The sequence below is a fragment of the Paroedura picta genome, chromosome 1, assembly GCF_049243985.1.
Source record: "Paroedura picta isolate Pp20150507F chromosome 1, Ppicta_v3.0, whole genome shotgun sequence".
Taxonomy (NCBI): domain Eukaryota; kingdom Metazoa; phylum Chordata; class Lepidosauria; order Squamata; family Gekkonidae; genus Paroedura; species Paroedura picta.
In genome coordinates, this window is record NC_135369.1 from 11,559,923 (window position 1) to 11,573,408 (window position 13,486).

The 13,486-nt window shown below is 53.2% G+C and overlaps 1 protein-coding gene across 14 annotated transcripts in view; it reads right to left on the reverse strand.

Annotated features, from left to right (window-relative positions):
• Window positions 1–13,486, reverse strand: part of TPM3 (tropomyosin 3) — an 89,621-nt gene that overhangs the window by 16,453 nt on the left and 59,682 nt on the right. For 4 of the 14 annotated variants that reach the window (XM_077321499.1, XM_077321454.1, XM_077321524.1 and 1 more), the window contains 5 exons: window positions 13,063–13,133; window positions 9,732–9,807; window positions 4,769–4,831; window positions 4,364–4,433; window positions 265–343 (listed from right to left, as the gene is read on the reverse strand). In XM_077321499.1, coding sequence (XP_077177614.1) covers window positions 265–343; window positions 4,364–4,433; window positions 4,769–4,831; window positions 9,732–9,807; window positions 13,063–13,133 — 359 coding nt within the window. Of the gene's footprint in view, window positions 1–264; window positions 344–4,363; window positions 4,434–4,768; window positions 4,832–7,257; window positions 7,334–9,731; window positions 9,808–13,062; window positions 13,134–13,486 lie in introns of all 14 variants that reach the window. The other 10 variants (XM_077321481.1, XM_077321550.1, XM_077321515.1 and 7 more) reach the window with 3 other exon arrangements.

A 13,486-nucleotide genomic window follows, 5' to 3' on the forward strand; every position in this document is an offset into this window, starting at 1 on the left:
CACAGGCATCAAAATGCACCAGGGACCTTTCCTTGACGAAACTCACTCCGTATCGTAAGTCTCCTTTTGTGTCGATAAGGAATGCTGACCCAAAAGGCAGCGGGGAAAACAAAACTGGCAAGTCAGCAGCGTAGCCTCAGCCGAGCGCCCGCTCAGCGGTCACTCCCCACCCCTTGCCACCGCACACAAAGACACACGCAAGCGGAGAGCAACACGCAAGCCACTGCCCCCCCCCCCCCCCGCTGCCCAGGCACTGTTATTTACATGGAAGTCATGTCATTGAGGGCGTGGTCCAACTCCTCGCTAATGGCTTTGTACTTCAGTTTCTGAGCATACAGCTCATCTAGAGAAAGGGAACGGAGAGGGAGGGCGATCCGCACGTCAGGCACAGCAGCGACAAAGGGGTGGGGAGGGGAGGAAAGGGGGAGAGACAGCGCCCACAGCACGGCTTTCGTTTTCGAGTTTGGGGCACGCTGGAGGGCTGACCACAACGGAAAGCTTGGGCCCGATTTGCCAGACGGCAGGAAAGCCACCAGCCGAGTTCCATCTGCGGACGTCGGGTTGCTATGAGTGGCATTCAGTGTGGCTTTGGGGGGGGGGGATGTACCTCACCATGGCTGGAAATTATTACAGGATTCACGTCAGGAAGAAACAGATCTCTGCCTTCTGTGGTTTCTTGGGCTGGGGGGGGAGGAGGAGGAGAAGAGTCCCTGTCCCAGATTAAGAGGTGGAACGAACGGAAAGAGACTTTCTGGAGAATAAATGAACAGGAACTGCTATGCAGGAGCGGGTGATGGGGAATCTTCCACGTTCTGAAAGAGGTCTGAGTGCCTTCAATGAGTTTCTGGATACCCAGGCTGTTTTTCTTCCTTTGTTGTTTCGCTGTGCGGAAATAATCTGTTTTCTTCCTGGCTTTATGTGCCACTTGGAACAGGCCCCTACAGGCGGCTGCAACTGATGATTTTGTTATGCACTGCTTTGCTAAGTACTTTGAGAGGGTTTACAAGACACTGAGATCTCAGGGGTCGTTTCCCCCCAAACTGTATTCAGGCCAGAGCTTCTTGCTAGATTGAGCTGAGCTCCCTGCAAAGATCAGACTGGTAGTTCTCAGGGGGTGCCATTGGAGCCCCTCAGAAAAGTTTATGTGTAGGAAATAGTTGCAACCTTCTAACTCAAGGGTAGTCGAACTGCGGCCCTCCAGATGTCCATGGACTACAATTCCCAGGAGCCCTTGCCAGCATTCGCTGGCGAATGCTGGCAAGGGCTCTTGGGAATTGTAGTCCATGGACATCTGGAGGGCCGCAGTTTGACTACCCTTGTTCTAACTGATCATACAGTTACTGGAAATTGGCTTTGTATTGGAGACCAAGATCTGATCTCTTTTTCTTCTCTCCATTTAAGAAATGTTGTTTGCTATGTAATCTTTTCGCCTTCAGTGGAACATGGGGGGAAATGGGGATAGCGTGACCTTTTCAAACATGCTAACAAATTCGGTTTTGACTACAATACTAGGTCACTTTAACTCTTCCAACCCTCTGTTCAAGGCAGGATCAGCCTAGAGCAGGGGTAGTCAAACCTGTGGTCCTCCAGATGTCCATGGACTACAATTCCCATGAGCCCCTGCCAGCATTTGCTGGCAGGGGCTCATGGGAATTGTAGTCCATGGACATCTGGAGGACCACAGGTTGACTACCCCTGGCCTAGAGCATCCAGGATGAGGATCTGTCCAGCTGCTGCTTGAAGACTGCCAGTGAGGGGGAGCTCCCCACCTCCTTAGGCAGCCCATTCCACTGCTGAACTATTCGGACTGTGAAAATATCCCCAGTCAGCCATCATTCCAGTAACCAGCCCAAACCCCTTTCATCCATCACTCTATTAGGGTTTTGGGACTCCAGGTTCCTGGGCCCCTTTGAGAAGACTCACTTTTTGTCATTCCCTTTAATTCCTGCCCTTTCGATCTTCTCTGGTTGTATGATCGCTGGACTGGTCCTATGTGGTTTTTTTAAGCATTTTGTGATGCCCTCACTGTTGTTCAATGATGATCATTGGTGGAATGTTTTTAAGTTGCCTTTTTTAGGTTCTACAATTAGAAAATTATGTTCTGGTTTTATTGACTCCTGATTATGAATGGCTTCAGAAAACTTTGTGAGAAGCGATTTAAACTTGTTATCTAACTTTGTGGGTATTTGCTCCAGATTTGACACTTACCACTTCTAAACTTCCGGCCATGTTCTAAAACCCTTTCAGATAAAGAACTGCAAATAATTGAGGGTGGATTTCTTTTTTTTCGGGGGGGGGGGGGATAATAAAAAACTAGAGAATATCCCATTGATTTTAAAGCGCCATAAATTGAAATTTACTATCAAAGCTTCAAAAATAAATACAAATTAATTAGCTCCCACCCACGCAGGACCACCCCACCTGCAACCATTGAGACTATACCTGCAGAATTGCACAGGCTGTGATCCTTTTGCTTTACTGTTGTTTTAAGGTGTGCTTAATAATACACATTTGTAGTTTAACCTTAGCAGATGTTTGTGGCTCAGCCTTCGGGGTCCAGTCTACAACTCCTGCCTGTGAGCCCCTACAAATGCGGTTCCGAGCTAGAGATTCAATAGGCAAACCCCACCTTTTCGAGACTCAGATCTTGTGCCTTGAGTTTCTGATCTCTAGTGAGGGGCTGTCTGGGTAGAGCCCTCCACGTTCCCACAGAGTAGAGCTCAGCCATAATTCTATCATTTAACTCATTCTGAAAAAAACATTTGAGGGGGGTGGGTGAGGACGCCGAGGGAGGCAGATGCCCTTTGCAGCGGACCTGTCTTGAATGGATGCTTGTATTTCTTTGCTCCCAAGCATTGGGGCAAAAAATCTAATGGCACATGCTGGCAGGGGCTCATGGGAACTGTAGTCCACGGACAGCTAGAAAGCCACAGTTTGGCCAATCTGGCCATACAGCAACAGCTTATAATTCAGGGGTCCCCAACCTGGCTCGCCGAGCGTTAGGATGTGGGACCTGGAAGAGCTCTTGCCGGGCAAAGGTTCTGTGACTGACAAGGGCAGATCGGATCAGCTGTGCAGATTTTTTTAAAGGCTGCTTTGGAAGCAGCTGATGCCACAGCATAACGACCGGCACTGTGCTGCTGAAGTTGAAGTGCGGCAGCCATTTTGCAGCTGGCTCCGCCCTCCCGTGACGGCCATTTTGTTGCTGAACCAGGTGGCATCAGAATTCTAGATAGGTCCGCAGGCTCAAAAAAGGTTGGGGACTCCTGAATCCCCCGGAAGGCCTCATATAAATGAAACTGTAGGAGAGCAGGACCTGACATGCAATGAATGCCTTAACGTATTCTTCCTGCGGTACTCTTGGGATACGATTTCCTACTGGCACAGAAGAGGCATTTATTGAAGTTTTCCAAGCAGATTAAAGTGGAATTCTTCAACAACCTCTTGTGCCTCCCCCAAGAGGCTTAAGGCTAAAATAAGGCACTAGTGTATAGGTAGTAAAGGGAAATGCATAGGTAGGAGGAGAATTTGCGTCACGACTATAACTTGCATGGGTAATTTTTCTGATGCAGCACAATGGTCTTGTCTAGGACGTAAGGGCAGATTGCAGTGTTTGAACATTCCTTCACACAAAAGAACTCGCAAATAGAAAGCTAGCACCGCAGGGAGAAAGGGGCTACCCCTCCACTTTGCTTGCAGTGCTGGTTTTCTACTTGCAGGGGGCCTCTTTTAAACATAGGGGAGATTTCAAACTCTGATGCCTCTGCTTACAGCTCAGGTACTGAAGTGCATTCTACAACATCTCATTCTTCCGCACCTGTAAGCGTGGACTCAGTCACACCTGGATTTTGACACAGTAGGGGGAAACATCTGGAGATGGACCCCCCCTCCACACACACACACACACACACTCCCAAGCTTACAACTACTCATCATTCAGAAACCAAAAAGATCACAGCACAAAGAACCTGTATATGGGGCGGGAATGGTAGCTTTTCTCGGGGTTTTTTCAGATTCTATAGGGCAGGAGTGGCCAAAATGTGGCTCTCCAGATGTCCACGGACTACAATCACCATGAGCCCCTGCCAGCAGGGGCTCATGGTACTTGTAGTCCGTGGACATCTGGAGAGCCACAGTTTGGCCACCCCTGCCCAGGGCATCATGGGTATAGAATGTTCCTTTCCGGGGCCAAATCAGTATTGGGAAGAACTAGCTTGGCCACTCATAGTCACAGGGTAGAGAAGCACTTGTCAGTTGCTCCATTCCGTCACGTAAGTCATTCATTGACATTCACAGCACAGCTCTGAACGCCAGCAGAGCGGCCCCCGACAGACACCCCTTTGGCTTCTCTGCCTTAACCTACCTTCCAAGTCATCGATGGTCTTCTCCAGCTTGGCTACTGATCTCTCTGCAAACTCGGCCCGAGTCTCAGCCTGTGAGGAGGAGGAGGAGAAACCAGTCAGGGAACCAACCAGGCTGGCTACGAATGACGCAAAGGGACAGCGCTGCTGGAGCTGGGACCTGGAGACTTCGGGCCTCAATGGCCCCTCCTCCCTCTAGCGCAGGGGTAATCAACCGGTGGTCCTCCAGATGTCCGTGGACTACAATTCCCATGAGCCCCTGCCAGCAAATGCTGGTAGGGGCTCATGGGAATTGTAGTCCATGGACATCTGGAGGACCACAGGTTGACTACCCCTGCTCTAGCGTGCACACACACGCTCTTGGTGACCGCCAGAGAGTCTGCCACCCTTCTCCCGCACTCTCTTACCTCCTTCAGCTTGTCAGTCAAGATCTTGATCTCCTCTTCATACTTGTCCTCTTTCTGGGAGTACTGGAGACAGAGAAGAAATGGGTCTTGAGGCCCTGAGCGTCACAGCCCATTCAACAGTAGCAAACCCCCGTAGAAAAACTACTCTTTTTCTTTTAGAAAGGAAGTCCTATCTGGCCAGTCTCTTGGGAGAAGCACAAACGTACCAGAAAGGTCCAAGACCTTGGAATCTAGCACTCTCTAATCTATCCACAGGCCAAAGAGCATGGAGAAGCTCGACCCACCTTGAAGCCTAGGGCTCCCTTTCGCTAAACCTCCTTTCATCGAAGGAAGGCCTCCTCTCTGGAAGGTGATGGATGTCTTTCACATCACCTGCTCTCTGTTCATTTTACCTGGAAATGCCAGATATTGAACCGGGGACCTTCCGCAGGCCAAGCAGAGGCTCTGCTGCTGAGCCCCGGGCCATCCCTGGAAGTCTCCAGAGTCATCACCCACAGCCGGACCTTTTAACTGGAGATGCCGGGGATTGAACCTGTGACTTTCTGCATGCCAAGCAGAGGCTCTCCCACTGAGTCAAGGCCCCCACCCAAACCGGCAGTCGCTCTCCTTGGGCTAAAGCAGAGGTCTTCCACATCAGTTGCTGCCTGATCCTTTCAACTGGAGATGAACCTGGGACCTTCTGCATGCCAAGAAGAGGATTTACCACTGAGACACAGCCTTCATTCTCCCTGTCTGGCACATGAAACGCCCTAGGTAGCAGATTTGGCCAACAGGCTGGGACTAACCCACAGGCCAGGCAGTGAATCCCTAAGCGGCCATCTGAATTAGCCTAAGAGACTACAGCATCAACAAGAGGAAACTCAGAAATATATAGTATAAACATTTACAACGTATTTTCAGGATGTTTGCTGAAATGCAAGTAATTCGGGTAATGCAAGTCATGTTGGTTCGGTGATTTGAACCTGGGTTGCCCCAGATTACAATCCTGCACTCTAGCCATGACACCAGTGGTCCTAGTCACAGTAGTAAACACCCTAGCGCAGGGGTGGCGGAACAGTGACTCTCCAGATGTCCACGGACTACAATTCCCATGAGCCCCTGCCAGCACGATGCTGGCAGGGGCTCATGGGAATTGTAGTCCATGGACATCTGGAAAGTCGCCGTTCGGCCACCCTTGCCCTAGCGCGTTCTACCTACTTCCTGTGTGTAAGCAACCAGCTTACACTTCTGCTTTGGTTTCATCTGCGGGGCGTTCAGGCCACCAGGCCCTCCACCATCGCAAGAAGATCAAATCAAAAGCAGCCATGGATCCTTGCAGCCCCACTGCTGGGCCGTGCCTTGCGAGGACTTTTAGTGGGAACTGGAGGCGTAAAGCATATTTCCCACGGCATATCAAATCCACCCCCTTTTTTCCACTCTTCTCTTTCTTGTTAAATTTATAAATGGAGAGGAAAAAATGCAAAAACAAAGGGGGGGGGGGAGAAAACGGTATCTAAAAAATGGGAGGCTCAAACATGCTGGTAAATTGCTGTCTGATACTCAGCTGACTTCTTGTTTTCAGAACCCGGGGGACGCCAAATGGATGGGCCCCACCTGGATTCACCTATCAGTTGGAACTCCCCCGCAGGGGAGATGTAGGATTGAGAAATAAATCCATCCTAGCAGTTACCTGCTTTCAGTGAGGTGTCTGGAGCTATTAAAAATCTCCCCGTTCAGGTGGCCATCTCCCCCAAAATCCGCCTTTGGGCGTAACTACAGCACTGGCACGAAAGAGACAAAACATTGCTTTACAGCCGGGGTGGCCAAACTCTGGCTCTCCATGGACGACAATTCCCATAAGGCTCTGCTAGCACAGGTTCATGGGAATTGTGGTCCACGGACAACAGGAAAGCCACAGCATGGCCACCCCTGCTTTACAGCAAGCCATATTAATAGAGCCTCTTGTGGCGCAGGGTGGCAAGGCAGCAGAAATGCTGTCTGAAAGCTCTGCCCATGAAGCTGGGAGTTCAATCCCAGCAGCCGGCTCAAGGTTGACTCAGCCTTCCATCCTTCCGAGGTCGGTGAAATGAGGACCCAGCTTGCTGGGGGGTGAACGGTAATGACTGGGGAAGGGAATGGCAAACCACCCCGCATTGAGTCTGCCATGAAAACACTAGAGGGCGTCACCCCAAGGGTCACACATGACCCGGTGCTTGCACAAGGGATACCTTTACCTTTTATATTAATAGGTCTTCTTAACTATTTCCTGGGAGTTGCTCTCCCGCTGCCAGAGATATCCCTAACTGGAGATATTAATGGGTAAAATCTGGGCTGGGAGAGGGGGGGATTCTCAGTATGGAAAGCAGATGCTTCGTTCTGGCACCAAAGGCAGTTCCCCCCTCCCCTTGCACTCAGCCCGTGTACAGCGCTGCCAGTTTCCAAGGGAGAACCTCCGGAACAATTCCTGGCCCCAGAGCTGCCCCTGGCAGGCCGTGAGGAAGACGCCCTACCTTTTCAGCCTGAGCCTCAAGAGACTTGAGATTGTTGGTGACATTCTTCAACTCTTCTTCCAGCTCTGAGCACTTACTGCAAAACGTTTGCGAGGGGAAAGGGGGAGAGACCAAAACAATAAAAAAAAGGAGTGGGGTGGGTGGGGGAGGGAAGGGAAGGGCAGGAACCAAAGAGGACAGGAGAAAAGAGAGAAGAGAGTGAATGAATGGAATGGAGAGACTGCAGTGAACATCGGGCGATGGAGGCCAGCAACGGGACCGTCTCTACGGGGGACCCAGGGCTACAGGCACCGGCCCCACGCTCTGCTTTGCCGGGTGTGTAGTCAGGCCATTGAGGCATCACCACGGTGGTGAGTTCAAGGACTAGCGCTTCAAAAAAAAACAACAACTAGGCTTCTAGCCCTCACTGCAAGGATAGTAACTCTGCGGAGGTGTGTGGCGAAGATATAGCTCAAGAGGGAGAAGAGCGGCTGGACACCAGCCAAGTGCCCAGTTTCCCTCCATTTGGGTCAAACCCTTGCGCAGTGGCTTCTGGGCTATTTCTAAACGCATCTGCTTTCCTTCCATTCCCCTGCTGTATAGGAACCCACATTCTGCAGACATGGCCCTGCTATGCATCTCATGAGGTAGGCAAAAAGGTAGCCTGAAGGTTTCTGACGGGGCAGGAGTCAAGGACGCCAGGAAACGGCCATTAGGCCGTATTTTGCACAGGATTTAACATCTAGTGGCCAACTAGACCATTGGAACCGTTACGGAATGTGGCACAAGACTTCTAAAAATTGTAGGAAGCCTTTCAAGACATAGAGTTGGGCTACATGTCTGACATTGGGCATTAGCTATCTAGCAGTCCTGCATGGGAAGAAGCCATGTAAAACCAAAGAAGCACAAGAAACCCTGCACTGGCTGTGTGAGCAGCCACCCCAAGGGTCCTTTGTTGCAAAAATGGACGACACAAGGAATCCATCCAGTCCAGCCTCCTGCCTCACACAGGGGTCAGCCAGTCCCTCTGCAGGGCCAGCCACAGGGCAGGGAGGGCGAGGCCTTCCCCTCATAAGGACACAGGAGAGCCCTGCTGGGTCAGACCAGGGAGGGTCCCTCCAGTCCAGCCTCCTGCCTCACCCAGGGGCCAGCCAGTCCCTCTGCAGGGCCAGCAACAGGCAGGGAGGCCTTCTTATGACATTGCCTCCTGGCTTTGGGATTCAGAGACTAAGTGCCTCTGAATGTGGCAGTTCCCCTCAGTCACCCTGACCAGTAGCCACTGATAGACACATCCCCCGTGCTTCTCTTAATCGCCTTCTCAAGCTGCTTATTCTTGTGGCCATCACTACATCCTCTAGCAGCAACTCCCCCATTTTAACCGCTGCTTGGGGAAAGTAGCACTTCCTTGGGTCCATCCTGCTCCTTTTACCTGGAGATGCTCCAGACAGAATCCGGGACTTTCTGCATCCCAAAAAGATCCTCCACCACTGAGGTATGGCTGCTCCCTTCAGAACCTATGCTGTCGCCTTCTATCAAATCAGACTAGGGTTGTGCGATTTAGCAGCCGAAGCGTCCTTTCGCACCCGGCGCAGCCAGCACCGCACCGCAGGGGGAGGTGTGGGCGCGCCGTTGGGCACACACACGCAGGTGCAGAACTCCACACCTGCGTATGTGCATCAACTGGTGCGCCCGTGCCTCCCTCCCCCCGCAGTGTAGCGCTGGCTACACGAATCGCACAACCCTAAATCTGACCCTCGGACCGTGGCAGGTCGTCTCCGGAGCCTCAGGCGGAAGTCTTTGACATCGCCTCCTACTCAACTCTTTTAAACCTTGCAGCTGGGAGCTGAACCCGGGATGTTCTGAAGGACCGGCAACTGCTCTGCCAATGTGGCGTGATCTGAGGGTCACGAGGGGCCAATGCAGAGTGGGCCCTTCCCGCACAGCTGGAGTTGAAGTCAGATGCCTCCTGCAGCCACAACGGTGCTTCCCGGGCACGACTCCCCGCTTTGGATGCTGTTCCGTGGATAGCGGGGAAAGAGCCCTGGGGGCAGGCCCAACGTCCGTAAAAGCTTCCCCTTTGTCATTCTCTTCAAGAAAGCATGGCACGCAGAGGGCCGGAGGGAAGCAATCTCACAGCCTTCAGCACGAGGGGAGGGGGGGGGAGACGGCACAAGGCCACACGGCCTGCAAGCTGCAGAGACGGCGGGGGCGTGCAAAGCTGCCTGTAGTGCTGGATCCGGCCTCGGGAGGAACCCGTTGCACCTCGACGCCCTTTCGGAAGAAGCCGGCCGGGCCGAAGGGGCGGCCCCCCGGCCCCCTGCTTGACGGGAAGTAAAAAACGAGCCGAGTCAGCGAGAGGAGAGCGAGCAGAGAAGCAGGAAAGGAAAGGGGGGGGGGGGAGAGAGGAAATCCTGAAGGCGTTAAGAGGTGAGGGGCAAGGGGGGGAAAAAATCTGGTTAGGGAGCTCAGGGCTCGAGGGAGGGAAGGATTAGTACCTTTTCTTCAGCCTGAGCAAGGAACTTCAAGTTTTGGTCCATCAACCGGATCTGCTCCTCCAGCTCCCGGCAATGACTGTTAGGGAGGAGCGCGAGGAGAGGGGAACAGGTGAGGGAGCGGCCGCAGGACGGAGAGCCACAGAACGCGCGGGGCGAAGCCGTCGTTGGAGCGAGATGGGGGTGGGGGGAGGGGGAGAAAGGGGAGGAAAAAAGCGGTCACAACATGCGTGCTAGGGGGAGGAGGCGGGGGGAAGGTTTGCGGCAGGCGAGGGAGGGGAGCAGCACAATTCCACATGCTACGGGGTAAGGAGCTGGCTACGCAAGGCCCAGAAGTGCGAAAGCAAAAGGGGCGTGTGCGCGCGGTAAGCCCTGGGCATCGCTCTGATTTAAGGGGTAGGTCTGTGTGGTGCGGGGAGAGGGGCGGTATTGACCTTAAGAGTCCCGGCTAGCCCAGTGCTCAAATCTCCACAGCTAAGCTGGGTCACAGCACTTGGTCGGGAGGCCGAGGAAACCCAGGGTCACTGTGTAGAGGATGGCCAAAACAAGCTGCCTCCATGCTGTTCCTTGCCTTGAAAACCCAACAGGGCTTGCCTATAAGGCAGGTGAACTGTGACTGGACAGAACCAAGGAGGGAGAGAAACCAGAGTTCAGAGGCTGACTTGGGCCCCCCTTGAGGGAGTGGGATGGGGCCTGAGTACCGTGACTCTGTGGGCACGGGACAAAGCACGGGAAGAACACCCCTCTTCTGTTGAAACAAGCTTTAAGTGCCTAGTCCTACCTCTGCCTCCCTCCCTGTCTCCCCCTCTCCCTCAATCTCCCTTTACTCTCCCTCCCTCCCCTCTTCCTCCTCAGTTTCCTTTCACTCTGCCTCCCTCCCATCTTTTCCCTTCCTCCTCAGTCTCCTTTCACCTCTGCTTCCTTCCCTTTCTCCCCCTCTCCCTCAATCTCCCTTTACTCTCCCTCCCTCCCCTCTTCCTCCTCAGTTTCCTTTCACTCTGTCTCCCTCCCGTCTTTTCCCTTCCTCCTCAGTCTCCTTTCACCTCTGCCTCCCTCCCTTTCCCCCACTCTTCTTCCTCAGTGTCCTTCCACCTCCCTCCCTTCTTCCCTTTCCCTCGTATATGAGCCTTTCTAGCTGCACCTACTTCTTGTTCAGCTCGTGAGGAGGCCCTTCCCTCAGTGGCCCTTTTTTCACTCCGGAAGAGGCCATTGCTGAGGATCTGACCTTCTTTCCTGCTGGCCAATCCCAGAGCCTCAGGAACCAGCTGTCTACCACCCCCACCCCCGAAGCAAGGAGGGCCTCTTCCAAAGCCACCCCCTTTCCTTACCAATTCTCCCACTTCCCCATGTAACTTGATAGAGTTTGGCCACGTCGTGGCACCCCCCTAAAAGAGGCACAGCTCATCGGTAGGGTGACCCGGCATCCCACATGAGACGGGTTCCCACGACAGAACCTCAGGTGTGTGTATGGAGGGGGGATATGGATTACCAGCAACTGTGCCCCTGTAATTCCACAAAGATTAGAAAAGGGCCCTCGGCCTCAAAGTTTTTGAGAGGCAGATGCACGGAGAGGGGAGAGAACAGCCAGACCTTGAGTATTGCTTCTTCAGCAACTTTACCACTAGTGTCTCTGGAAAGCACCTCAAAAAATGCTAGCCCTCTTGGGCCGCATTCATGGATGGCCCTCATGTTTAAAGCAGGGGCATCTGTGTAACCTGAGAGCACCTTCTTGGAAGGGACAGGTATCCAAAGGGAATTTTTTTAAAGCTATACTTCTGTTCTCTCTCCCTCCCCCTCCCAGGAAAGCCCCCGAAGAAATGCTTGACATTCCTCCTCAGATCCCACATCGGGGCCCCAGATGTGCAGCAAACCGGACAAGAGCCCCACCGCCATCTGGAATGTGGGACCACCCCTGCTGCAAACAATCCCCTCTCCTCCCAAAAACCTGCAGCCTTGGCAGCAGCTCCCCCCTTCCCTGTGGCTCCTTCTAGCCCCAGTCTAGAGGCCCGCATCGCAACGCCAGTCCCGGGACAGAGCGGTCCCCTGCAGGGGTGGTGTGCTAATCCCCCACTGTGGAAAAGGAATTGACTGAATCCAGATCCGGGGAGAGGGAGTGTGTGGCGCCTATCCTGCTAGGAAAGGGAGCTCCCATTCTGGCTCCTTCATGCTTGGCAGGCTCAATCGCTTCACACAAGGGACAGAAGAACCACTTGCCGTGTGACTCGACAGGAGGTTGGAGAATTCTGGAGAGCAGCAATGGTTGAACGCATTTTTCCACCCCTGTGGAGGACGTGCCTCTGTCCGGGTGGAAAACTAACCCAGCCCTAAGGAAAGCCCAGCCTCGTCTCCGCCGTGGACTACAGACTGGGGAGTGTTGTATCTATCCCCCCCCCATCAGAAGTAGTGGAACAGTCCACAGCTGTACCGCATCATTCTGCACCCTTCCTAGAACGACTCCATCTGCCTTTTTCGAGTCGGTCAGCCGGCTTTCGTTAGCGCCAAGGAAGGGAGGACAAAGACATGCTTTAGGATGTTTAGGGCTGATACTGCGTAGAGCAGGGGGTTGTACTAGATGGCCTGTGTGGCCCCTTCCAACTCTATGGTTCTATGATTCTATGATTCTATCCTGCGTTGAGCAGGGGGTTGTACTAGATGGCCTGTGTGGCCCCTTCCAACTCTATGATTCTATGATTCTATGATTCTATGACATAGGCGGGAACAGATGAATTGAGGAATCTTGGCCTAATGAGGGATTGTGTGATCGCCGTCTTTTGCTGTTCTTGCTGCTTCTTATCTGTTTTAGATTGTATTTTATGGGGATTTTAGGCTTTTATGTTGAGTCGCCACAAGCCAGCTTTCTGGGAGTGGCGGGGTAAAAGTCTAATCATTAATAAATAAATTTTGGGGGGGGGGAATTGAGTTCAGAGGGGTGCTTTCGAGCCCCTTGGCGTGGGGCTGGTGGCTAGCTGCAGAAATCCAATCCACACTCCCCATACACACACACACACACACAGCCAAGGGGGTGTCCAAACTCCCCCAAGTCAGGAAGGTTGCCAGGAGGCCGTGCGCTCCATGCCTCCAAAAGGCAAGCGGAGAGAAAGCGCTCCCCGGCCAAGTGACTGGGAAAGGAGAACCCGCCAAGATAAGCTGCAACCCTTTTCGTTTGGGGAGGGGTGGGAGGAGAGGGGGTGGCGCAGATCCCAAAGCCCAGGCGCCCCACCCTTCGGGCCTTGCTTCACCGGGTTTTGCAAGTGCAGCCGCTCGATGTTTGCTCCCGGGCAGGCGAGGCGCCTCATGCGAGAGGGAAGGGACTCGGGCGCACGAGGATACTCACGACTCGGCCAGCTCGGCCCTCTCCTCAGTACGCTCCAGGTCTCCCTCGATGATCACCAGTTTTCGGGCGACCTGAGGGAGGCGGAGGGGAGATCAGTGAAAAGACACCCCCGTCCCCTTAGCCAGAGGGCCACGGCAGCTGCGGGAGCAAGCTGGTAGCCACAAGCAGGGCCGCTGGCACGGGGCCCACGAACTAGAGAAGGGCATCGTGAGCTGTGCATCCGGTAAAATTTCTGAACTAGCCCTCCCAGCCAGGGTGTAACCTATACGGAGCTTTTATTCCAACCCCAGATCGATTCAGTCCCTGCCCTCTACACAGAATTCGATTTCAGTTTGGATTTTGGGCGATTTTAATGTTCCTTCTGCAGCAAGAAGGATTGATCCGGAGTGACCCTACCTTTATTGTGTGATATCTCAGACTGCTG